This window comes from Manis pentadactyla, chromosome 7, assembly GCF_030020395.1.
Source record: "Manis pentadactyla isolate mManPen7 chromosome 7, mManPen7.hap1, whole genome shotgun sequence".
Lineage (NCBI taxonomy): Eukaryota > Metazoa > Chordata > Mammalia > Pholidota > Manidae > Manis > Manis pentadactyla.
This window is the reverse complement of record NC_080025.1, coordinates 143,035,215-143,061,819: the sequence shown is the minus strand read 5'-3', so window position 1 is coordinate 143,061,819 and position 26,605 is coordinate 143,035,215. Positions and strand designations below refer to the sequence as shown.

Genomic DNA, 26,605 nt, shown 5'->3' with positions numbered 1-26,605 from the left:
CAAGCATGGCTTCAGGATTTATAAGAACCCATTGGGGCTAAGAAATAAGGTATTACAGCCAAAGACTAGGTCAGACGAAGACCCACAGGGACTTGGAGATCATCTGTCCAACCCCCCTCCTTCACCAAGCAGAGAAGGTCAGATCAGTTGCCCAAGGTCACAAGATAGTGGCACAAGATTTTGATCCTGATGTGTCCTTGATCATTCTTATGTCACACTAGAAGCCTCAACAGACTTAAAGATCTCAACCCTTGGAGAGCATGTTTTTTAAAATAACCAACTGATTTGTCTTTTCTGGGTAGAATCTAGGCATCTTTTTAAATTATATAATCTCAGGGTCACCATTCTGCAGACTCCTGCTGCTTGTGTGAGCACGAGGAGCACAGTATGGAAGTGGGCTTGCAGCGGCCTGATCCTGGGACTTCTCTTGTGGTCAGTTTTCTGATCCTGAGCCATCCTCACAGTCCTGAGAAAAGCCCGACCTTATCGTCATGGTGCAATTTTAAAGTACACTATTAGGCTTAACTAGCAACGATTTTACTTGGGAGTTTACAACCACATTCATAAATGAAGCTGAGTTTTTCTTAAATCATCCTCTAGTTTTGAAAACAAGATTAGACATATCAACTGAAATAGAAAGTTTTTGCTCTTTTCCTATATTCTGAAATAAAAAGTGAGAGAAATTGTGTTCCTTGAAGATTTGGTAGAACTCACTTGGATTTTGGTTTTTGTTTGGGTGTTTTATGTGCAGAAGAGTCATTACCCATCATATCAGACTAATTTATTCTTAGAAGTGTATCCTACCCATTTTATTTGGGTTATCGAAAGTATTATGTTGATGATTTTTTTAACCAACTGACAATACAACTGGTTATTTTAAAAAAACGTGCTCTCCAAGGGTTGAAATCTTTAAGTCTGTTGAGGCTTCTAGTGTGACGTAAGAACGATCAAGGACACATCAGTTTTCTCATTTTATCTGTAGATGATTCCTTCGCAATTTGCCTTTTTGCACTTCGTAACAAAATATCATGAACATCCTTCTTGGTCAAAGATGTGGATCTGACTCCTTATTTTTAAATAATTACATGATATATTCCACAAATCTTCTTAATATACCAGAGTGTCTTTCATAAAAGAATAGTGAAAGATGCAAGGCAAATTGTGAGTATATGCTAAATTGGAGCTTCATAACAGAAATTCCAGATTGCCCTTTAACAGTCCATTAATTCTAGTAGAACCTTGGAAAAAAACAAACAGCACTTTGGGATTTTGAATCCTGAATTTAAGGGCCAGCTGTTTCATTCTTATTTCATTAAAAAAAAAAAACCAACTTAGTCAAGGAGAGTTAAAATCTTCCCAGGCCCTTATTTCCCTTTCTGTCTTCCATAAACACCCTTATTTTCAGGATAAACACTAAGGCAATCAGTTTCCAATCTCTGAAGCTGCTTCCTCCTTCCTGATCTTTTAAGCACCATGTTCCAAGAATGTTCTGGGTTACTTCCTGCTGAGACTCTTAACAGTGCCAAGGCAGCACCATCTCATGAGAGGCCTAAGCTGGGATTCGGCACACCTGTGTTCTAAATGTGACCCTGTCGTTTACTGGGCTCAGAGGAGGATTGGAAAGCACTCGGGCCTAGCGGTCACTAACTTACCAGACCTTGGCCAGGCCACTGCCAGCTCCAGGTCCCCTGTCAGTTATGGGGTAGACTAGATGTCCCTAAATTGCAAGCTCTTTATTGTAAAGGCCTGACTTGACTTTATTTGGAAATATATCTCAGGACCCAGATGCCCCATGTCACTGAAATGGGGTATTCTGTAAGAAGATACTGTGAATATGAAAAGAGAACAGGTGTAACATGCTCTGAAAAAGTTCTCTTTGGGTGCTCTTAAGAATTCCACAAATGCAGACTATTATTGCATCTTCCATCTCACAGGTGGGTTCAGAGAAGTGAATGACTTTCTCGTCACTGACACAAAGTCACTGACTAAAAATAGAGTTCCCCAATTAACAGTGTTTAAAGAGTGCCAAAAAAGTACAAGACATCTGAGAAAATTCAGACTTGCGGGACACTGTATGGTAGCTAACATCTTAGGTCCTAAAGAGCTGGGCTGGACTAGGGTAGAGGGTGGGGAAGGAGGAGGACGTCCAGCAGGTGGGGTGTTCGTGGGACACTTACCGTGTGTGTGGCACTGCACACCAGAGCCTGTGGGAGAGGCCAAGGGAATCCTGACCCCCCAGCTTCAGGGTTGCTAGAGACCGTGCAGATGAGTCACCCACCGTGCAGGTGAGGTGCCGCAGGAGAAGGCTGAGGTCCTGGTCCATGTGCTGCGAGCTCAGGAGGGGCTGCGGGTTGGAACCATCAAGGGAGGTTCGAGGCAGGAGACAGGAATGGAGCTGGGTGTTGAACGATGGGTACGATTTTCAGACATGGAGGGGAGGAGAAACGGCCAGGGAGAAACCTCCAAGGGAGTTCAGGGAAGAGTCAGACCAGTGAGGCTGAGCAGGGTGCAAGTGCCGGAGATCGTGGGGGAGGAGAGGTGGAGAATGTGATGGGTCCAGAGCCTTTTGGTGCAGGTGGTACGTCCCAACCTTTAAGTAGCTTAAATGAAAAAGGGGTGTCGGCGGCTCAGATCATTGGCAGGCCCACCATCATGCCAACCTCGGGCGCCCTGGGTCTGGGCACCTTCCAGGAGGGCTCTGCCTGCCGGGTTCCTTATCTCCTGCTGCCCGCTGCTCGCCAGCAGCCCAGGGAGGTGGCACAGCCGCAGTTCCAAGAGAGGGTTCCGACTGGCCCACGTCAGGGCTGCGCTCACACCCCAGCCCAGCCCGAGGAGGGGGCCGCGGCAGCAGAGGGCGGAGAGGGGTGCTTTCCCAAGAGGATCGGGGCCCAGAGCAGCTGTGCCCCGCTTGCGGTGAGGATGCAGCGACGCTCACGTGCGTCAGGGTCGGGGGCGCCAGGCCTCGGCTCACATCTCTGTCTCTCTCCCTGTCCCCGGAGCAGAGGGGATCGTGATCAAGACGGAGGAGCAGGACGACGAGGAGGAGGATGACGACGAGGACGAGCTGCCGCAGCACCTGCAGACCCTTGGGCAGCTGTCCAGCAGGTACGAGGCCAGCATGTACCAGACCCCGCTGCCGGGGGGGCTGTCCCCCGGGGGCGAGGAGAGCCCCCCGGCCTTGCAGCTGGGCAACCCGGCGGTGAAGAGGCTGGTGCCCGCGGCCCACGGGGAGCGGCACCTGAGCGAGGGCCGGGGCGCGGCCAGCCAGCAGCAGCGCAACCGGCGCGGCGAGCGGCCCTTCACGTGCATGGAGTGCGGCAAGAGCTTCCGGCTGAAGATCAACCTCATCATCCACCAGCGCAACCACATCAAGGAGGGGCCCTACGAGTGCGGCGAGTGCGAGGTCAGCTTCCGGCACAAGCAGCAGCTCACGCTGCACCAGCGCATCCACCGCGTCCGCGGCGGCTACGTGTCGCCGGAGCGCGGGCCCGGCTTCGCCCCGAAGCACGCGCTCAAGGCGCGCCCCAAGTCGCCCAGCTCGGGCAGTGGCGGTGGCGGCCCCAAGCCTTACAAGTGCCCCGAGTGCGACAGCAGCTTCAGCCACAAGTCGAGCCTGACCAAGCACCAGATCACGCACACAGGCGAGCGCCCCTACACGTGTCCCGAGTGCAAGAAGAGCTTCCGCCTGCACATCAGCCTGGTGATCCACCAGCGCGTGCACGCGGGCAAGCACGAGGTCTCCTTCATCTGCAGCCTCTGCGGCAAGAGTTTCAGCCGCCCGTCGCACCTGCTGCGCCACCAGCGGACTCACACGGGCGAGCGGCCCTTCAAGTGCCCCGAGTGCGAGAAGAGCTTCAGCGAGAAGTCCAAGCTCACCAACCACTGCCGCGTGCACTCGCGCGAGCGCCCGCACGCCTGCCCCGAGTGCGGCAAGAGCTTCATCCGCAAGCACCACCTGCTGGAGCACCGGCGCATCCACACGGGCGAGCGGCCCTACCATTGCGCCGAGTGCGGCAAGCGCTTCACACAGAAGCACCACCTGCTGGAGCACCAGCGCGCGCACACGGGCGAGCGGCCCTACCCCTGCACGCACTGCGCCAAGTGCTTCCGCTACAAGCAGTCGCTCAAGTACCACCTGCGGACCCACACGGGCGAGTGAGCGCGCCCGCCGCCCGGCCAGGAGCGCCGTCAGCGCCGCGGCCCAGTCGGCCTGACGCCTACCGGCCTGACGCCTACCTGCCTGGCCGCCGCGGGGCCGAGTCCAGCAGGCGGGGCGCCCCCCAGCCCCTTTGCTGTGAGCCCCCCTTTCTCCCTTCGTCCCTCCTCCCACGGACACGGGGGTAGTGAGACCAGGTCGCTTGCTGCCGTGTTTACCGGGCCCCGGGGGTAGAGCGCGGACCTGGGGAACCCCTTCGGGCTGTTAATTTCCTTGACAATAAAGTGGATGAAACCAATCAGCACGGGGGGAGTGATTTGGCCGCCGGCCACTCGGAGGGGCGGTTCAGGGCCACTTAGTTGGGGATAGAACTTTATAATTACCTTTTGGATACTGTGGTTCTATTTGATAATAATAGAGTAATTTTTAAAAGACGAGCGTTTCCTGTTTGCCGTTTTTGTTTGGTTTTGAAGGGGAGGGGTTGAGAAGGTGGACGAGGGACATGTGCCTAGTGTCTGTTGACAGGCCCCGTTCAGCCCCTTCTGTGCGCTCGCTCATTCCCCATGTTGGGTGCCGCCGGTTGTAAATGAAGGAGAGACAGGACTGCCGGGCTGGAAGCAGGGAGTGAGTCTCGGGAAGGGTAGAAGCCCCTGGCTGTAGACCCCACCTGTGCCCCGGTGTGGTGGGCCTGGGAGTTCAAGACGGAGTGGATTCCAGCTGACTGATCAGGGAGAGTGAAGGTTTGGAATGGACTGGAAAGGGGATCCTGTGACAAAAGTTGGGTGCTTCTCTCAGGATCAAGCATGGCCAAGGGCTCAGGGATGGGTAGGGAAGGGGTGCAGAGTCCCTGGTGCCAGTTGGGGAAACCACACAAAAGGCACCAGTCAGAATATTTTTTATTTGTAGTCGCACCAGAGCTGTTCTCTTTAGGTTTGTAGATGCACGAACGCACCCTCCTTTTGCTGGGCATTCATTCATTTCCAATGGCCTCCCAGTGAGGGGTACAAAGAGAAACTACAGGCACGCTGTGCTGCCCACAGCAATTTCCTCTCACTCTGCTGTGGGCTTGGCAGTGAACCAGAGAGAATTCAGGCAGTTTGAAGGGACAGCTCATGGAGGCTAGCAGAGTGCCCGGCTCTGCCCGTACCTGGGGGGCGTCAGCTTCTGCTGACAGGCTAGAGCTGCTGAGGGAGGCAGACTGTGTGAGTCTGGGGGTGGAGAGGAGGGTACAGGAAACTGAGGGGGCTCAGAAAAGGAAGTTTGAGGGAGGTGTCCCATCACTGGCTCTGAAGTCAACCCCCTTCTCTCCTTCACAAAGTTGCATAAACTGAGGTACAGAGAGGGAAGGGGTGCGCATGATCCCACATTTGAAAGCATATGGCCTCAGTTTACTCGGAAAACGTTTTGAGGGTGGTTGGACATCACAGCAGGCAGCCAGAGGAGGGCCCGAGGCCAGGACTGGCGTGGGGGGCTGGAGACACCAGCCTGGTGCGCGGGACCGGCTGCACAGGAGGCAGATCCAGGACAGCAGGCTGGTGTGCGGGGTGCAGTAGGCCTCGAGCCCGAGACGTGCTCTGCTGGCCACAGGAGGGGCCTGGGAGTGGGAGGGCAGCTCCTCCGTGCAGGCGGAATCCGAGCACATCTGCCAGCTGGGAGAGGTCCATGGATGGGAGGACGGAGGAAGGCCTTCTAGGTGGGGGTATTCTACAAGGCAGGGGTATGGAAAGTGGGCTCCAGGGATTGATTAAAGTCACCGACTGCAGCAAGGCTTGTGTAGAAAAGCAAGGTCAAAAAGATTGGCCCGGAGCAGCCTTGGATTGCAGAGAGGGTGTTGGATCTAAGACTTCAAGACTGTGGAGTTTGAGTCGATCTTGTATGAGAAACCATTGAATATTGCTGAGCAGGAGATGGGCCTGGTGGGAAGGGGAGCCTGCTGTAGTCAGGTGTGGGAGAGACGGCATCCTCCAGGGACAGGCCACTGATGCTGGGGCTGGGGGCTGGGGTGAAGGGGTGACAGGAAATGATTCTTTTGAACACCAGGATATTTGGCTCCTGGAAGGGATATTAGCAGAGGTGTTTTGGAAATATGTGATGGAGGATCTTTACTAGGCCTGGAACCTGAGGACCAAAGAGCTGGAGATGTTTAGACTTGAGAGGCGACTGCGGTGGTTCGTGGTAGAACCACGTCAGGGCTGGGGACGTAACTTGTACGCAGTTACCAGGCCATCCTCAGAGCACCCATGGGCTCAGTGGAAAGGTGCTTGTAAGGGATTACATGTAGGCAGGACAGGTACTTCTCCGTGGAGCTGGGCTGGCAGCAGCTCTCTGGGGCTCTGCCTCCCCTTCCTTGGCTCTAAAGCCTCTTCGTGCCCCTTCCTCCGAGGGGCCCAGTGCCTGGACTCCAAATCGTCCCCCCTCTTGTCCTGACCCCCCACACCATCATAATTCTCACCCTCCATGATCTCCCTAGAGTCAGAGGCCAACATCTATTAGAGCACGGCCCTAACGTGTAGACACTCTGGAGTCAAACAATGGGGATTTAACTTGGTAGTGTAGCCTTCAACAAGTTAACTAACCCAACATCAATTTCCTCATCTTTTCAGTGGGACCAGTAAAGGTCCCACTGTTCTGAGGCTTAACTAACAGAATAAACACAAAGCAAAGACATTGGTATACACTACATTTCAATAAAAGTATGCTAATTTTATTATTAGCTTATAGGTATTGACAGCCTAGTAAAAACAGAAGTTCTGGTAGGGCAGTGGGCTAGGCTAGTGTTACATGCTAAAAGAGTGAATCTCTGAGAAGGAAATTTTCCCCAGAGGCAGAAGCAGAAAATTACTTTGGTGTGAAGAAGTTCAAATCGAACAACAGAAGCAACCGCATCATGGCTGTGATGTTGGTGCGGACGAGGTGGAAACACCTTTCAGCCACAAGCCAGAGTCTGCAGTGGGCAGTACCCCAACTTCCTAGGTATCTGTTACTCTTTCGTTGTGCTTTTCGAGAGTGCCCTTAATAGGATACTAAACTGTCAAAGTCCTCCATTGCTGGCTCCCATAGGCCCCATGGAACTGTGTACCAGAAGGAATAGTTGTCATTTATTGAAGGCTTCACACCTTTGAAGACTTTGATACATAACTCTGCATCTGCATCATTATACTCCTTTGAAGCATGAGGAGCTTCAGTAGGCCCAAGTCACCCAGCAATGAAGTAGTAGAGCCGAGGTTTGAATTCATCTTTTTACTCCAAAGCTCTGTGCTTGGCCACGTAGTTCTTCCTGGGATCTGAATGGTTATTGTAAAAGAGAAAGCCAGCATCTCTTCCAAATTATCCCATTTTACCCTCAGATTTTTAAATTTAAGACAAATTGGGGGAAACAACGTATCATGCAGAACATGCTCTGCGCCATGTTTGCCAAAATTATGAATGTACTAAGGAAATAAAGAATTTTAGAGGCAAAAAAGGCCTACTGTGGAGTCTATCATTTAACAACTGGGGAAATTAAGATGGAGAGGAGCAGTGCTGTCTGCTGGCTCCTCGCTCAGGTGGAGGGGCAGCCAGTGGAGCAGGCCTGGGTCTGGTGCCTCAGCAGTGCTCCTTATCATACATCCCCAGGTGTTTATTAAGCACCACTTGGGTGCAAAGCATTATACTGAGCTCCATGGAAAAACAGAAGGATTAGGAAACCATCCACTGCCTTGTCAGCACTTAGCATCTGCTGGAGACTCTGTAGCCCAGTTCTGGGGACAGAGCCTTTGAGGGCCTGGGAAGCTGGGGCCATCACAGAGACCTTTAAGGAGCCATCTTTGCAGAAAGAGCCACACCTCCATCTTTCCTCGGTGCCTCCTGCTGGTGAGGATAGCTTCAGCCAGGTGTCTATGGGAGACCTTTCCCAAGGCACTGCTGTGGAGGATCCTCAGATTAAGGGATCAGGGGCAGAGGCCTCCAGGCCCTGCTGTTGCCAGGGTGACGGTGAGTCAGGCCACGGCCTGTCCTCCAGCTCTGGAAGCCTCACTGCTCCCCAAGCAGAGTCGGAACTCCTAGGTTCACATTTTTAAAAAATCAATTCTGCATTTGCCACTTCTAGTTGGGTTCCTTGAAGTGAGTATTTTTAGTTAAAACATAATAGAACTTAACTCTTTTATTTCTATTTTCTATAAAAGGTAACTCCAGGCTAAAATAATTTTTTAAAAAGAAAAGAAAGGAAGGAAGTGTGTGGGGAGGGAGAGAGAAAAGAAGGAAGAGGAAAGAAAGAAAAAGAAAAAAACACTGGTCCTACTGATAGTGGCCTTATATGAAAATTTTCAGTCAGCAATCAGACCTAGACTTGAGCTTATTAGGGATAATAATAATAATCAGCATGATTGATTGGGTCTTAACATGTCCTAGGCACTGTGCTAAGTAAACACTTTCATTTCATCTTGTGGCAATCTGTGAAATCAGTATTCATATCTGCTTTTACAGATGAAGTTCTGGGAGGTTAAGCAATTAGGCCAACATGACATGACCAGAATTTAAATCTAAATGTGTGGGGCCCAAAGCGTGTGCTGTTAACTGCTGTTATATACTGCCTCCTGGTTTCGTCAATGTGGATCCTTAATAAAAAGGCAAAATGGTACTATTTCTCCCTGATTTGCAGCTCTGACTGTCCCGTGGACACTGTGGGTAAGTTCTGTACAGGGCAGAGAGTAGAGAGCTCTCTGGTCAGCCAGCCAAGCCCAGCAACCCTGGGACCAAGGCCAGCTCACCTGGCGAGGGTGGAATAGCAGGGCATCTCTGGTGGGTAGGGCAACCAAGCCAGCCCGTTTTAAACTGAGCCCCTCTCTTACTTAGAGAATTTGGGAAGCGAGCAAGGGGCTCCTTGTCTGTTTGTTCCTGAGGTGAGGACCCACGAAGCCAATTGTTAACAGTCAGAAGGGTTGGGTGAGGGGGAGTATTACAGGGAGAATGCACCAGCTCCCTAATCACACACACACACACACACACACACACAGACACGCACGCACGCACGCACGGACTCTGATGACCAGGCTCACACTACTTGTCCTCACTGTTCCTTCTACCACATGAATTCTCTTTATGGGATAATATCCAGGCTCTCAAATAACTCAAGCATGATAAAGATAGGCGCATCACTACTGTCTGTCAGCTAGGGTAATGGAAAGTTGAATTTCAATGATAAAATGTACCAATGAAAATTTATCATCACTAGTAATTTTAATTAATGAATAGCAGGATGACGCACTGTTTCCTTTCAGAATCAGCATAGTCTAATAAGTATACAACCTTTTTCAGAACTACATTCAATCAGTTCTTTATTTATAGGATACATAAATGCTAAAGTGGTGCCCTCAAAGGGTTGCAGCTGATTGGATATAAGCTAAATTCAATTAAGAAAATGAAAGATGAAACATGACTTTTGCCATTCTTCTGCTGAAGGTCTGATGCAAGAACCACATGGTCCCATGATCAAATTTTCTGCAGGTAAATTATTTATACAAATTCTGAAATCTAAGATAAAAATTTTATGTTTGTATTATCCTACTTGGATTGATTGCCATCACTGAAAATCAACATTAACTGTCCAAAAGTAAACGTAGTCAGTTTGCATAATTACCCCCTGAACAATTTAATAACGAATGTCCAACTAAAATTATTACTGTTCCTTTCCCACTTTAACTCTGTAGTTTCCTTAGTTTATCTTGAATTAATCGATGGCTTATCAAGCCTAAGTTTTGCGATACATCTTGATATAAGTTTGGAAAAATTAAATCTCAAATGTTTCCAAGTACTGCTAAAAACGGAGTCAATATCCAGACCAAATTAGGCCAATCTCTAGTATATTTAATTCAAACAGTAGACATATTGAGAAGAAATAGACACATTTTTCTTGCCCGAATGTGTGCCAGCTCTTCTGAGCCTTGGAAGAAGCATAAACTGCATACAAACATGCTCGGGTGTTCATTTTACCAAAACGATGAACTCTCATTAGCATGTGATAATCACATAACAATTTCTGAATTTAATTTAAATCCATTTTCCCCCCAAATGAAAATAGCATTGTTTTTTTTTTCTAACTTTAAAATGAATTTCTGAATTCTAAACAATAAAACTTAGAACTTAATGAGCCCTTTATTTCTCCAAAAGAAGATATCAAGTCTCCTCCATAAATGTAACAGAATAAATCATTTTATTTACCACTCCATATAAGGACTTTTAACCATCTCCATGCCTGTGAAATTAAGTGGATTACTTGAGAGTTCACCCCTTCTCTGTAGACACTAAATCTATATTTAGAATGGTGTTCTGATTCAGGACACAAAATCTTCATCAAATTTATAATGATCAACCAAATTTTCTGTGCTTCATCCATCAATCAGTGTTTTCATGCTTTTGCTTTTAGCTCCAGAATCCCTTGTTTAAATAAAGCCACTTTCAGAAGGTAAACATGTAAAATAATTGGGGGCAGAGTGCTAGGGCTGAAGGCAAGCTGGAGGCAGGGAAGCCCACCTGTTCCACCCTCCCCTGGCCCTGGGGTGGCCCTGGAGGAGGCTCTGACAACCCTTCTTCCTAACTTCAGTTTTTCTCAGTCTCAGTCCAATGAGTATGTGTAATTTATCCAGTGACACAATCCATGCTTACTTAATTCTCTGATAGAGCACAGGATTTCTTAAATTTATTTCTTCCTTTTAGGGTATATGCATTTCTATTCTCTGTAACCTCTACATTCCTAGGTGATGTTCTTACCAGACAATGGTGAGCCCCCGTAACTCACCAGGGAAATCTAGTGAGCTGACACCCACCAAGAATCCCTGGAAAGCAGGGAAATAGCAGCACAGATGTCCAGAAGAGCCTTGCCAGAAGCTACAAGGATCCCTGAGGTTATTTTTACAGCAAACGCCTACACTGTAGAGGGAAGAGAAGATCCGGGCGCAAGTTACAGCCCTGCAGGACCCTTGGCCACCCAACAGGGCTGTGGGCAGCTTTGGGTGTATCCCTTCTCCGGGCCTTTCTGGGCTTTGCGCCTAGAGCGAGCGCTGGGCTGCGTGTGTTCGATATTCTCAAGGGGGCTGCCGCCCCTTTCCGTCCTGCTCTAGCATCTGGTGCCGGGTCTGGCCCATGTGAGGTACACAATAAAAGCTAAATGATTGGGTGAATAAGCCACAGGTGACAATGGGCAGAAAGAAACCCTGGTAAAACCCCGAATCTCTGCCCCATTGGGATGCAGATGATTCCTTCCTTAAAGCTAATCCAAAACCTTTAGAAGATAAAAGTGTATTTTATTATTCCCTTCGCTATCTCGGCCCAAATATTAGGTAGAATCCCCGGGGCACTGCCAAATCCTCTTACCGCGGTCGTAAACCCTCTGGGGTGCCCTACATTTGAAGGAAGGTCATCCAGCCCTCTCCTAAGGAGTCCAAGGGAGGGCAGGCAGCAGAGCCAGATTACAGGGAGTGGAGCCGTTGGCATCTCCCTGGCATCCAGGGAGCCCTCCCACCCTTCCTTGGCTGGCTGTGAGCTGTCAGATGTCACTCCTTCTGCTTGCACAGGCCAGCGGCGACTCCGAGGCTTTTGAACGACCTGGCTCTGCTGTGCCTCCCTGCTCTCTAAGCGGCGGCACATACACACAGATAACACCGTCGGGACCCCTGGGAAGCGTCCTCTCCCAATCCTAGGCCCCCCAACCCTTGAGGACTTTCCTTGAGTCCCGCAGAGAACCGTCCCGGGTGCCCTGGAAGGGCCGTGTCCCGTCCTCTGCCTCCTTCGCCGGCCTCGCAGCTCCATGCCTTCCTGTCTGAAACTTCATCCCCTCCCTCGGAAGTCGGGCCCCGAGTCAGCACCGCTGAAGGGCCATGCAGTGTCTGTCTCACCTGGGCGCTGTAAGAGCGGCAGCGACATCATGGAGCCAAGGCTTAATAAGAAACACCGTTTTATTTTTTTAATCGTAAAACTTTGTTTCTACAGATTTCTGTATGTGTATTTTAAAGAAATGTGCATGCATTTTGCAATTTTAAAAATTCCTGGGCCCGAACCCAGCTCCCCACGCCGCCGCAGCCGCCGAGCGCGCCCCCTGGCAGGCCTCCGGGGCCTCGGCCTGGCTCCCGCGCCCACGCCACGTGGGGCCGCAGCCCGGCGTGCTGCCCCCTGCCGGCCGGAGCCGAGGCCCGGAGGCCGCCGCGCCGCACCTGGCCGCCCGCGGCCGCTCTAGGAACGCGGGCCTCTCGGTGGTGGCGCGGGGCCGCCTCGCGCGCCCAGGAAAGGGCTGCACCCGGAGCGCGGGTTTGCCGCGCGGACGCGGAGGGCGGCCCGCCCCGGCCCCTGCCGAGCGCGGCCTTTCCTCCCGGGCCGGCCCGGCCCGCCTGCTGCCCACCCTCCAGACGAGCCCTTCCTTTCTGCTCTGGGCGCTCGCGCCGGCCCCGCGCGGCCCTGTCCCCTCGGCTTGGTGGGGCCCGAGCTTTGGGCAGGAGCCGCCTGGCGCAAACACAAAGGCCAGGCCTCCGCGCTCGGCAGAGCTCAGCCGGGCTGAGCGTGCGCCTCCCGAAGGCTCAGCGCCCGGCCGTGCCGGGCCCCGAGGAAACCCTGGGGACGCGGGCGCCCCGAGTATACCCCGCGGTAGCTTGTAGACCTCTCCCGGGCAGCGTTTCATTTTACCCGCTTTTCTCAAGCTCAAGTCGTTTAAGCGTGGCAGATGTGTGTACACCCTGCGGAGGTGGACCTTGAGAAGGGCTCTGACGATGGGCTCGACTGTTTGTTTCTCGATAAATATTCAAATATTTGTCGAGTTATTTCCAAGAGGTGGAATAACCCCGTCAAAGCGTATGGACTTTTAAAAGCCTTTTGATACATACTGCCAAGCTGTTATCTTCATCAAATTTATAATGATCAACCACGGCCGCCAGTGTACATTTGCGCTCTAAAGGAAGTAGGGTGCACCGGGAAGGGGGTCAGAATCACCTGGCATTTAAGGAACAGCATGTGGTACAGCGTGAGTGACAATCAGGCGGCAGCGGCATTGGAACGGTGGCATATGCCCGACTCTCAAGGGATTTGAATGTTTTGGGAACATGCCAGAGGAATCCTTTGAACTTGCAGATTTGACCGTGGTCGTCTCTGGCTTGATACCCTAGGAGCAGTGTCTCCCTGTTACTCCTGAGGTGACATCCAAAGCCCAACAAGGCCCACCACCCCTGTCTGCCTCCCCACCCCTATCTTGGGCTGTGTACTAGTTTCCTAGGGCTGTTGAATTAAGTACCATAAACTGGGGGGCTACACACAACAGAAATTGGCAGAAACCCAACATCAAGGTGTCACCAAGGCTGGTTCTTACTGGAGGCTCTCAGGGAAATTACACCAATGTCAGCCTCCATCAGCACTTAAGCATTTTCTGTGTGTGTGTGTGTGTGTGTGTGTGTGTCCTTTCAGGACAACAGTCAGATTGGATCAAGGATCCACCCTAATCCATTATTACTTGTTAATTTAACTAACTGCATCTGATATGACTATTTCCAAATATGCCATATTCTGTGGTTCCTGGAAGGACATGAGTATAGGAGGACACCAACCCACAAGAGGCTGTCTCCCCCAGTCTGGCTCCCTTGCCTGCCTTCCCCTCTGGGAGGTCAGGCCTCCACCCATACTGCCCCATCTCCTGGGCCTCTCTCTCATCTCCATCTGACTTTCCTTCCTCCTGCAAAGTGTTGTGGAAATGTTGCTGCACAGAGAAGCTGTCCGAAATCCTGCAGACTGAAGTCACCTTGCCCTGTTTTATGGGCTCACAGCACCCATCACAATTTATAACTGAAGTACAAGTGACTGTGTGTCACTCTCATGAGGGCCTCCACCGAGGCAGGAACCAGGCTGACCAGATGAACACTAACAACTTAAATGCATGGCCAAAAGGGACTTACAGACTGACACCAGAAGCCTGGCTCAATAGACAGGCCAGAGACGGAGATAGTATGTGGAGTCCACCGCAGAGAGCCCATCAGGAAGGTCTCAGAGGCGGTGGCCCCTGTACGTGGGAGGAGACAGATCTTCATTCAGTCCTGGCCCCACCCTTCCCTAGGTGGCACATGAAAAAAACGCGCCTCTGACCGTGATTTACAAGGCCCTGTATAATCTGACCCAGCCCCGCCTCCCTGACCTCTGCCTGAATCCCTGTCCTTCTCTGTCCCTTTGCCGCAGCCATACTGGCGTTGTTCTGGCTCCTTGACCCTGCCAAGATAGTTCCCACCTTAGGACCTTGGCAGTCACTCTATCTACAGCCTAGAAGGCTCTGCATTCAAATTTTTGCACACTGGCTTCTTATCAGTCAGACTTCAGCTCAAATGATCCCTTTCCTTACCACCCCATTTTACCCCGTCATCGTCCATCACATCACCTTGCTTTATTTCTCTCCAGTGTTTTCATTATCTGCAATGATCTTGTTCATTTATTTGTTTTCATGTTGGTCACCCTGCCCCTCTGGGAATATAAGCTCCATGTGGTCAGGGCCCTTGTTTGTTTGCCTTGATTACTGCTGAGCCCTCAGTGCTTGACTAGAATCTGGAAGGCAGTGGATGCTTTCACTGTTTGTTGAAGGACTGAATGAAGGTTACTCAGCCTCTCTAGTCTGTTTCTTCATCTACAAAAAGGGGATAATCTTAGCTACTTCATAGGAGATAATAATTGTACCTACTTCAGAGGACTCTTGGGAGGATTGAATGGGAAGATGGACTTGCACTGTCCCCAACATAGTAAATACTTCACAAAACTGAGCCTTGAGCCCTTATTCATATCTTAGATTGACACACATCCTAATATGGAGGAAATGAGACAGTAAATCCTATAGATCCTCAATGATTCAACCCTTATGTTCTTCTAGTTACCCAACCTTTACCACAAAAGGACAGAAGAAGTGTGGAATTGTGGAAACAGCCCTGAACTTGGACCTAGAGGTCCTGAAATAGAATTTCTTGGAAACTTTCTGAGGCTGTGTCCTTGTCTACAAAATGGAAATAGTTTCTCCTATAAAAGCTTAAGTGAGTTTACATGTAAGTTATAATACATATTTCCCCAATAAGTATTCCATTGATTCCTTTTGTCTTAAAGCAATTATTTATTAATCATGTCAGTAGGAAATGGTATTGCTTGCAATTAGTAGATAGGAATAAGCTTAAATTTGTAATATTTATTGCCTTTTCTGATTTTGAAATAATACATTTTATTGCAGAAAATTTAGAGGATAAAGAAGAAAGTTTAAAAGGCACCTATGATTCCCCCTATTTATTTTTTAGTCCTCTCCTTTATGCCAGGGAGCTGACACGATGTTTAAGTGCATGCGGAGAGGAGCTGTGATGCCAGCAAGCTGGGCTGCCCTGCAGGGAGGTCTGCTTCCCGGAAGGCCATGGACGGAAGGGCTGGACAGCGCGTGGAGTCCCGGGCGTGGCTGGGAGGGGAAGGAGACCCACCAGAGAGGACTGTTTTTTTGTTGGGTGCGGCTCTCAAAAGAACCCCATTTGAATTCAGAGGTGCTTTTTCCTGGTCCTTTTTTTAAAAATTTCTAAGTAGTTTATGAAAATAATACATTACTGAAAATACAGAAAACTTGAAGAAATAATCACTAAAATTTCACCATGGAGATAAGAGCTGTTAGGATTTCAAAATATTTCCTTTCAGCTGTTTTGTTTCTGTTTATTTTATATTTGAGGTAATGCTCTCTGTTGTTTAAGACAGTGATTTCCAACCATGGCTGCACACTAGAATCCCCTAATTTAAAAAAATATCAATGTCCTTGTGACTCTAGATATTTTGCTTCAACGGACCGGTCCCCACCCCCTCCCTGCATTAGCGTTTTCAAACCTCTCTGCGTCATTCTAATACATAGTCAGAACTGAGAACCATAACTTAACATGTAATGCACATTTTCTTGTTAATTATATTAAACATTTTAAATGGTTACATAGCTTTTGCTCACAGGGAGCTACCATTCTTTGCTCTAACACTACCACTCTAATACTAGGCATGTGAGTTTCTATTTGTTTAAATATTTTAAATAACCCTGAAGAGCACTTACATATCTTTGAGCCAACATTTGTTCATATTGCAGGCTTTTTCTAAGGTTGGATTCATTGAAATAGAATTACTACAAGGTCAAAGAAAAGTGTTATAACTAATCTCTTGTTTTATATTGCCCTTCACCCTCAAGAATGATTGTACCAATTTACAGTCCTAATTTACAGTACTAACATGACAATTATTATTTTAGTTTTTTCTGACTTGATACGTGAAAATGTTCTAATGTTGTTTTAATTTGTATTTCTTTGGTTTATTTGTTCTGATTTGCTGAGATTGAACACATCCTTGATGGCCTTTGTTGTTATATGTGGGCTCTTCACATATTAAGGAAATATTTTGTCTGTCATAGGTGATAGAAATATTTTCCAAACTGGCTTTTAACCTTTCGATTTTGTTCATATACCTAAGCTCTTAATGCTTAGGTAGCCAAATCTGTTGGTATTTTCTGTTGGGATTTCTTCCATTGAAATGCCTTCCTTGCTGTTCAAAAATCAGTTAGATATTCATTTATATTCTCCTATGCTTTTATTTGTTTGGTATTTACACATAATGCTTTAATCAACTTGGACTTTATTTTTATATACAAAAAGAAATTGAGTTGCTGCGTTATTTTTCCCAAATGGACAACTAAATTCTCTCGGTATAATTTATGTGAATAACCTTTCCTTTCTCCGATGGGTTTATGAGTGCTGTGACTGTCAGACAGTGAAACACTGGGGTTAAGTGTGTGCGCTCTCCCGCCAGACTGCTTGAGGTGGCAGCCCCGCTTACTGGTCATTTCTCCTTGGACAATGTAGGTAATATCCGAGCACCTCAGCTTCCTCATCTGTAAAATGGGGTTAGCGATCACAGCCCCTGTATTCAGTGTTGCTGTGAACATGACTTCCTGGTATACATTTGTGGTTATCTTGTATTACACTTGTATATAACAATGTACACTATTCTGTGCACCTCATATATACATCATGTACACGATGATGATTCCCAGGTCTGGACTTGAGGTGTTCTGACCCGGCACTGTTCTCAGTCTTGTGTTTTAGCAGACTTTCTAATATTTACCGGGTCATGTCTTCCAACGTTGCTCCTGTTATTTTCATAGTTTTCTAAGCTTCTGTCACTTATTTTAGTTTTTGAAATAAATGGTCTGCCCTTCCCTTTCCGTCTCAGGTAAGGATTTGGCTTGAAAAAAGAGAATACTTTGTGTAGGTGAGAGACAAAGGAGGTGGTGGTGGTTAGAGGGGAGCAGGTGGGGACTTCAGAGAACAGTGACAAGAGGGGGACAGGTGGCACATAAAAGGAGGGCCAAAAGAGAAAAGGACGGTAAAGGGCAGGTAAAGATGACAGGCCGAGGATAAATGACGTGGGCCGGGCTCCCAGACCCGGGGCTTGGCGAGGACAAAGAGCTGCCGGTGGCCGGGCCTGGGCGACGAGAGGGGCCCTGGGCGTCCGCTGCCTCGGCCGCTCCGGCTCTGGGCGGAAGGCCGTGACCGGATCGGTGGACCCACCAGACCTGGGGGAGGGGGCGGGCGGGAGTTCTGAGCAGAAAGGCCAGTCGGAGTGATGGTGGCCCCCCGAATTGGTGGCGCAGAGGCTGCGGTGGTTTTGCGACTATGAAGGTTTGAATGAGGAAGCACTGGGGAGGTTGGGGGCGTAGCTCAGGGGTAGAGCATTTGACTGCAGATCAAGAAGTCCCTGGTTCAAATCCGGGTACCCCCTGCCGACAGTCCGTTTTGCAGTTGCCGGAGAAGCCGGCCTTGGCGTTTCCGTGCCTGCCCCGTCTTGGCTGAAGAGGAAGCTCAGATCGCGTGCCCATCGCAGTACAGCCGCGTGAGGGTGGCTGCGAAGAGGACCGGCGACATACGCCACTGCCCTTTGTACCTCTGCCCACAACGCGGAGAGCAGGATCCCACGTGTCAGAGCCGGAGGCAAACACGAAGGCTCTTCTGCCCGTTGAAATCTGGTGCCCCAGCCGAGGGACTGCAGGCCCTGGGGTCATGGGCAATGCCCACCAGCTAGGTCAGCCTTGCCAAGGCCAAGGTCTCCACCGGAGCTCTCCCCAGAAACAGAATGCAAGCTACAGATCTAAGTTGACATTTGCTAGTAAGCACATAAAATATTTAAAGTAAAAAGGGGGTGGGGGATGGGTTGTACGGTGTCTACACACTTCCAGTTACAAGTCCTGGGGTGCACGGTACAGCTTGGTGACTACAGCCAACAATACCCGATTGTATAATTGAAAGTTGCTAAGAGAGTCGATCTTGAAAGTTCTCAGCACAAGTGAAAGATTTTTAACTATGTGTGGTCATGGATGTAAACAAGACTGTGGTGATCGTTTCTCAACAAATACAAATATCAAATCATTATGTTGTACACTTTGAACTAATACACTGTCATATGTCAATTATATCCCAATAAAACTGGGAGAAATTTTTAATAAAAATAAAGTAATAAAGTGTCCATTAGTAGATGAATAGATAAAGAGGTGGTACATATACACAACGGAATACTATTCAGCCATAAGAAAGAAACAAATCCTACCATTTGCAACAACATGGATGGAGCTGGAGGATATTATGCTCAGTGAAATAAGCCAGGCGGAGAAAGACAAGTACCAAATGATTTCCCTCATCTCTGGAGTAAAAGAACAAAGAAAAAACTGCAGGAACAAAATAGCAGCAGACTCAGACTCCACGAAGGGCCTAGTGGTTACCAAAAGGGGGTGGGGGAGGGCGGGTGGGGAGGGAGGGAGAAGGGGATTGTGGGTATCATGATTGGTTGGTGGGTGTGGGGTCACGGGGAAGACAGTGTAGCTCAGAGAAGACAAACAGGGACTCTGTGGCATCTTACTACACCGATGGACAGTGACTGCAATGGGGTATGTGGGGGGGAACTCGATAATAAGGGTGAATGTAATAACCACATTGTTTTTCTTGTGAAACCTTCATAAGAGTGTATATCAATGATACCTTAATAAAAATTTTTTAATAAAAATAAAGTAATAAGAAATCAGTAGAACTAATTAATTTTTTTAACTCAATATATCCAAAACATTATCATTTCAACACGTAATCAATATAAAAATGTATAAATGAGATACTTCACATTTGTGGGGATTCTTCAGCTAAGTCTTTGAAGTCTGGGGTGCAGTTTCCTCTTAAGGCACCTGTCAGTCCCGCCGGCCACCTGTGCATGGTGGGCACCAGCCCCGGACCTGGGAAGCGCCCTGGCTTGCCGCACTTTGGCGGGGATGGGTGGCTGTGGGTAGACTGGTCAGGGTACAGGGAGGTTCCTCTTGCTCCCTAATGTGGGGTGGAGGGAAAGAGCCCCTGGAGGAGTCAGACGTCGGTTCTGGTTCCAGCGCTGCCATCATCCCACCTTCCTCACCAGTACGAGAGGTGTTAGTTAGGAGCAAAGAGGTCTCGCAGGGCAGGACAAGACCCGGGAAGCAGACAGCTCTGGGAAGGTGTGCGAAGCCCACGGATTTCCAGGCCCGGAGACAGCCAGCTTCAACTGACTTTCCTCTGCAGACCACAGTGTGTTTACTGAAAATACTTTTGATACAGGTGCTGAGGTAACTGGTGGTCTCAAAGCCAAGTATGCTAACTGAAAAGTAGTCCCAGTTCTTTCTTTTCGTATTGCAACATGCAAATATTTTAGTCACAAAGTTTTCATGGGTATTGTCTTTTTGCTACTATTCAAAGTACATTTCTTCCACACAATATTTATAAGACAAATATCTCCACAAAAATATTTATAAGACAAAGCCCCTCAAATGAGTATGATTCTTTTGACCATTGCACCAAATTTAGATGCTGCAAAACAAAAAACTTTTAAAGTTTCATTCCTTTCAAGTACAGGATGTAAATTTATACAGCTTAAACAAGCTCCAGCCAAAGATCTTTTACGATATTGCAAGTGTGATTTTAGAATTTCAAAATTAAATCTTATACACCATTTGAACTCTGTTTTATTCAGTTTTTCTCTTTCTTTTGCAAGAATACATATCAGTGTCTTCCTGTTCACAAATTTTTCATTTACTGCAACTCCCTAAGTGTCAAAAGCTGAAGCTTTGTTGAAAATTTTGATTAAATATTTCCAATAGATTTGTGCAAAATGCAACAACAATTTGGTGTCTTTTTTTTTTACGAAAAAAACTTTAATATCAATACCATTGTAGTACACTTAGGTTAATTTATGAAGATCTTCAAAGGCTCAAACAATTGTAACATCTTTGTGGTATTAGAGAGCAATATGTTTTAAGAAACTGATTATATTGTAGATCTACAAATAGTTCTTTTATTAGCTATTTGTACTTTCTCCCACAAACTGCCATAATGAAATCTTTTCTTGTATTAAATCAGCTCTGGCACAAAAGTAGTTTATTTGCATATGTATCACAATGAAAAATACAAATCCAGCTTCTGTATTAATAGGTAGACTATCACAGTCTGTTCGGATGCGCTGGCTAGTTGTGTCTGCGTCACAACCAGTTCCAAGGACATTTAGCTTTCTTAGAACTTACTGAAGACTTCCTTGCTAAGAACACTGTATCACAATGCCATGCCTTAAAAATTGCGTTCTTGTATTATTTTACTGCAAAAACGAAGAGTTCCATCTACAATGTTGAATTTTTAAACTGAATTTATAACAAAATTCACAATGATGTCAGGTGTTTCACATTTGACAAAATGAACTTCCAGAAGCTTCACTTTGATTTGATGAATTGAATGTCCGGACAACAGATGCCAAAGCAGGACTGCCCCCAATGGCAGACTTATGTGTCCCTCCTTATAAAGACTTGGTAATGCCTGGACTCGGTTATCACCAATTTACCAACTAATACTCTTCAGGATGGATGTTTTACTCAGAAAGGCTCATCAGCCTGGCTGGTCAAGAGGTTGGACGAGGAGGAGGAGAATGGGGAGAGAGGGCAGTCCACTGTGAGGCCTGAGGTATAGGTTCTGGAGAGAAATTGAAACTTATGAGTCCTGGTCCCAACTCTTGTTCAGCAGTGTGGATGTGCACAGGAGGCCCCTGAGGCTCTTTGCAGGTGGGTGGCACGAGGGGACAGCTACATGGGTGTTTGTCAGTGGTTCTTCAGTTCACCCAAGAATCTTTAAAGGCCTCTATTTGTATTTCAATAACAATCTTACCCTTTTAGATACAGGCCTACTCTGACTTGTTTGGATGGCCATCTGGTAATCCAGGCACCCAGTCTTGGAGGGCACCTGTGTTTATGATTAATTTGTCACCACACCGCACTAGAATACCTATGATGAAAGAAGAATAAGCGGACTTCAGCCTCCAAGAGCCATCTAAGCCGTGACCTGCCATCCTGGGTGTGCTGGGCGAGGCGGTTTCAGGGAAGAGTTGGGGCCAGCTGGTCTTCAGGCCTGGACAGCTTTGCTAGCCCATTACAAAGAGCCTGTTTTAGCAAAACAATCTCATCTGACTTGCTATTACTTTGAATGTTACTGAATTTGTTTGTGTTGATTTCCAAAATTGTTTTGTCTTAATAGTGTATCAAATTGTAATTACAAGGCATTTATATCTAGTTTTGTGTACATATTTGTATACAGACATGAGCACTCTAATCAATTAAAATTAAATTAACCCTGGGGCTCTAAAGGAAAATTTTCCCTTTTGAAAGTGTACACACAATAAGAAACCAGTGCACAGTTTACGTGGTGGCTGGGTGACAGGGATGGAACGGAGTCTTCATTTTTCTCTGTATGCTATTTTGTACTTTTTCAATTCTGTGCCATGTGACAGCATTCCTCGTACAAAAGCTAATTAATTCAGAAATTTAGAAAATCTGAGTTCAAGCACTCTGACTTCCAGAAGCCTCTATTGGGGCCTCTCAAGGCACTGTCTTAGTCCCTTCTGCTTCTCTGGGCAACCCCATCATAAAAAGACAGCACACCAGGCAGGCAGGAGGAGAGAGCCTGCTGGTTGTCGCAGTGCAGGGAGGACACTTCATGGCAACCAGGCCCTGCAGACCCATCCTCAAAGAGCAGCTGAGCCATGATATGGGGCAAGTTGCTTAGTTTCCTGTGTTATTGCCATGCACGATGAGGATGGTGGTGGTGACAGTACTCCCACGATGATTTTTAAAATTATACATAGAAAACTCTTCAAACAGTTTAGCACATTATAAGTGCTCAATACACACGATTCCCTAGCTATCACAGGTGTCTTGGTGTGGCTACCCAACTGAAAAGTCCTATGGAGGGCTCTTACTTTGCAAGGAGGGGGTATAGCTCAGGGGCAGAGCATTTGACTGCAGATCAAGAGGTCCCCGGTTCAAATCCGGGTGCCCCCTATAATTATCCCAATTTTCCCTCTCTCCTGCTATAGACCAGCCAGGCCCTATGTCCTCTCCTCATAAGCAGTATGGGAGAGAGTTGCCCTCCCTTGTCTGTTGCCACGGACCCTCTTCTCCACAGCGAGAAATGGCTGTTAAGCCCATTCAGGCTTCCTCACACTCACCTACATTAAACTGGATGAAGCAAGCCAGTGCAGTACATGAATAGGCTGCTATGCTTATAAAAAAGCCCACGTGCACCTGTGCGTTAGTTGCTCGCATGTACAGACACAGGAAGAACGCCTAGGGCACTGCTAATGTGGGCTTCTCCAGGGCCTGAACAAGAAGGCTTGTTAGATAAGTGGAAGGAAGACTTTCACAGCATACGTCTGCCCCCCAATTCCTCCATTTTATCCTTTAAATGTATTTATTGCTCACAAGAATTTTTTTTTTTAGTTGTAGGTTCACAGCAAAATTGAGAGGAAGGTGCAGGTTTCCCATATACCCGTTGCCCCCACATGCACACGGCCCCTCTCATCAACATCCCCCACCAGAGTAGCACATGTGTTACAGTCTAGGATCCCCCAATAACATGCCATTGTCACCCCAAGTCCATAGTCCACATGAGTGCTCAGTCTTAGTTCTGCACATTCTGTGGTTTGGACAAATGCACAATGACATGTGCCTGTCATTACAGCATCATACAGAGTATTGTCACCATCCTAAAATCCTCTGCACTCACCTGTTCACCACCCCCCACCAGCTCCTAACAGCCACTGGTCTCCTTATGTCTCCACAGTGTTGCCTTTTCTAGAATGTCATTTAGTTGCCTTTTCCAGCATGTTATACATTTGTGGGCTTGTCAGATTGGCTTTTCTCACTTAGCAACATGCATTTAGGGTTCCTCCATGTCTTTTCATGGCTTAATAGCTCATTTCTTTTCAGCCAAATAAGATTCCACTGTCTGGCTGCCCCACAGTCGATTCTTCCTATCACCCACTAAAGGACAGTTGCTTCCAGCTGCACCCTGTTTTGTACCTTTTGAGCACTGTATCATGTGAATTCTGGGAGCTCAGCATTTATCTTTTAAAAATACAATTTGAAATTTAAGAATAATTAAATGAGGTCTTGCCCACCAAGGCTGGTGGGGGTCCCACATGGGTCTGCTGGGATGCCCTCCCCTGCTCTGCTGCGTTTTGCCAGAACCTCGCGTGCGGGCAGTCTGCGGCAGACGCCACTCCTCCCAGCTCTGCTCAGGCCGTTCCCAGGCAAGCGGCTCCTGTGGGGCCCCAGTCCCAGGGTCCGAGCCCTGGCACTTGTGGTTCTGCAGGAGTCCTCGCCAAGACTCGGTGCTCTGCTGGGAGGCAGCCTCCTCCACAGCCTGGACCTACCCTTCCCATCCTGGGAGGCTATAGCCAGCACTGCTCCATCAACGCCCACCTCCCTGCACCCTGCAGAGAGGTGCCAGGCAACCTTGTGACTGGGTGTGATGCCTACTTAAAAGGCAGTCCACCTAGCCTGGCAACTTCATTTTCCTTGTGCAAATGCACACATGCCCTCTCCCCCCCATACACACTCATGTCATATGGAAAACAAGGAAACACTCAAACACTACCAGAGTCATGTTAAATGGACATAGAAGCCAAACTGGACAGGCTCCCACTAGCCAAAAGTCAGACAATCTGAGAATCAAAAAGAATAATGAGTGCAACTGATGGACACACAGAAAACATGCATTTTAAAAAATCTATTAATTCATTATGATATATTTTTAAAGGCCCCCACTGTATTTGGAGGTCGCTATGACATCAACTAGTCATCCTGAAAACTCATAAATGAAAGTGAAGAAGTAAGCATTTGTTCCACACCTTCTGTATCAACTTTAATCCAACAGAACCAAATAATTGATAAAGGAAAGTCTCCATATAAAATAATTTGAGCTAATAGAGAATTAGAATAAAACCATGTGAAACACCTAATGATGTCCTGGGTGTAAGCAAGTACCACCGATGCCTGCTGAACTATGAGATGAGTGTTTGGTGGGGGACTGATCGTGAGGGTGACGAAACTCAACACACCAGCTTGTCTTAATTTCACAAAAAGAGAAGCGAGCCGACGGGAGGAACACTCTCACCCAGAGGAAGAGCACAGTACTTTCAGTCACATCCTCTTGCCAAACACCTGACCTGAATCCAATCAAGCCTCTGGATGTTGTAAGCATGGCCACGTTGAAAATTGTTAAAGCTAGATACAATGGTTAATTTTATGTGCCAATCTGCCTGGGTCATAGGGCACACAGACATTTGGTTAAACATTAGTTTTGGGTGTGTTTGTGAGGGTATTTCCAGATAAGATTAGCGGTTGAATCGGTAATATCTGAGGAACGCACAATGCCCCCTCAAGTGTTGATGGGTACCTTCCAATTCTATGGCCTACACAGGACCACAGGACAGAGGAAGGGAGAGCACACGCCCCTGGCTGAGCCGGACACTGGGCTTCTGCCTCCCACAGAGCTCACACCGGCCGCTCTCGGGTAGTCGGGCCCTCGGGCTCTCACTGGAACCACGCCACCACTTCCCTGGGATGTGGCTTGCAGCTGGCAGATCGTGGGACATCTCAGCCTCCACAGGCACATGAACTGATTGCTTATAATTTATATATTATAATATATATAACATTTTATATATATAATCAGTTATATAAAATGACATCTATATGTGTGTGTGTATAGATGTGTTTATTTATTTATATAATTGGTTCTTTTTCTCTGGAGAACCATGACCAATACAATGGATGATGGATACCACTAGTTTTGTGTATTTTGAGATTTCTCCTTAAAAAAGTTAAAAAATGCCTCTCCTACAGATAAATATTTTTAAATACAACAGAAAGAAAATATGCTCCTCAATTAAAAAACACTCTTCATTTTCTGGCTTGCTTTGTTCTTACATTAAGAAACTGAGTATTGCCATGTGAGGGCAATCCTTTCTTTCCTAAGTCCTCTTAGCACCATGGAGATGGGCTGACGTTTCCAAAAGGCACTTTGCTGAAAGGCAGAGAGAAACAAAGAAGCACACTCGGAACCCATCACTACGGATTCCGGCTCGTCAGCAGCATCACTAACACCGCAGGGCCGGGAGACACGTGTATGGACACGTGGGTGAACACGAGCTGTTCTTCTGTTAGGCCGGCGGGGCTCTGGCCTCAGCGATTGGCTTAATGGCTCATCTTGCCCCAAGATTAGGTGGAAGTGCTTACCCTTACCTCCAGCTTTTCCTAGGGCCCTCCCACTTTTATTTATATTTGGGATGATAATACTGAAATCCCATAAAACTGAAACTAGGATAAGCATGCTTGGGGGGGATTGGCCATCAGCAGAAGGGGACCAGAAGCGGCGCTCCGAGTGACTTCTTTAGACTGGTACACCAGCAAGCGTGAGCTAGGCCCTGATGAACTGTATCAGAATCTAACAGCCTAAAGCCCTGGGTGACGAGCTGCTATCTCCTGGATATTTTAGAAGGGTAATCAGACAGTAAGGAATTGGCCCATGTTTTACCTAGCACTGCCATGCAGACAGAGACCCGGTTTAATCTGTGTGTTAGAAAGAATTCTTGCAATGTGGTCACAGGTTTTAGTTCTGGAGTTAGACTGGGTTGCTGGATTTCTGTCAGGATCAGTTTCTTCCTCTGTAAATCGGGGCTAGTAATCACACCTGTCTGAGAGGGCTGATGCGGAGACCAAAGGGGATGATTCCTGGAATGCAGTCAGTGCCGAGGTGGTAAGGCTCCTGGAAGAGTGTCTTGGAAGCCAGGAGAGTGATGGGGTCGTGGAGGGCAGGTGGGGAGGCCACTTAGGAAGCTGGGGCTTCCTACAGTTCAGGTGAGGCAGGTCCTGATGGAGATGGTACCCAACGTTTCCTGCCCTATGGCTGCTATTTCCCCCTTCCCCCATCCAGCCCGGTAGGTCCTGTGCCTTTAACACCACAGGAAGGAGATGTCATGTCTCCGTAGAATGCAAATGGTCAGTGCTCAGCTTTCAAATTCCCACAGTCTTGGTGTTGGGGGATCCGGGGAGCAGACAGTGGCCCC

General features: G+C 47.9%; 1 protein-coding gene and 2 non-coding genes across 4 annotated transcripts in view; all 3 read left to right on the top strand.

Annotated features, from left to right (window-relative positions):
* ZNF777 (zinc finger protein 777) overlaps positions 1–8,774 on the top strand; it is a 30,938-nt gene extending 22,164 nt beyond the window's left edge. For both annotated transcript variants that reach the window (XM_036899559.2, XM_036899558.2), the window contains exon 6: positions 3,003–8,774. In XM_036899559.2, coding sequence (XP_036755454.2) covers positions 3,003–4,159 — 1,157 coding nt within the window. In that variant the 3' untranslated portion in view covers positions 4,160–8,774. The remainder of the gene's footprint in view (positions 1–3,002) is intronic.
* A 9,083-nt stretch (positions 8,775–17,857) lies between these two features.
* On the top strand, positions 17,858–17,929 carry TRNAC-GCA (transfer RNA cysteine (anticodon GCA)). Its single transcript has one exon. It is a non-coding gene; the product is annotated as a tRNA-Cys (tRNA).
* Positions 17,930–22,463: 4,534 nt separating this feature from the next.
* TRNAC-GCA (transfer RNA cysteine (anticodon GCA)) lies at positions 22,464–22,535 on the top strand. The gene has a single exon. It is a non-coding gene; the product is annotated as a tRNA-Cys (tRNA).
* Positions 22,536–26,605: the final 4,070 nt, after the last annotated feature.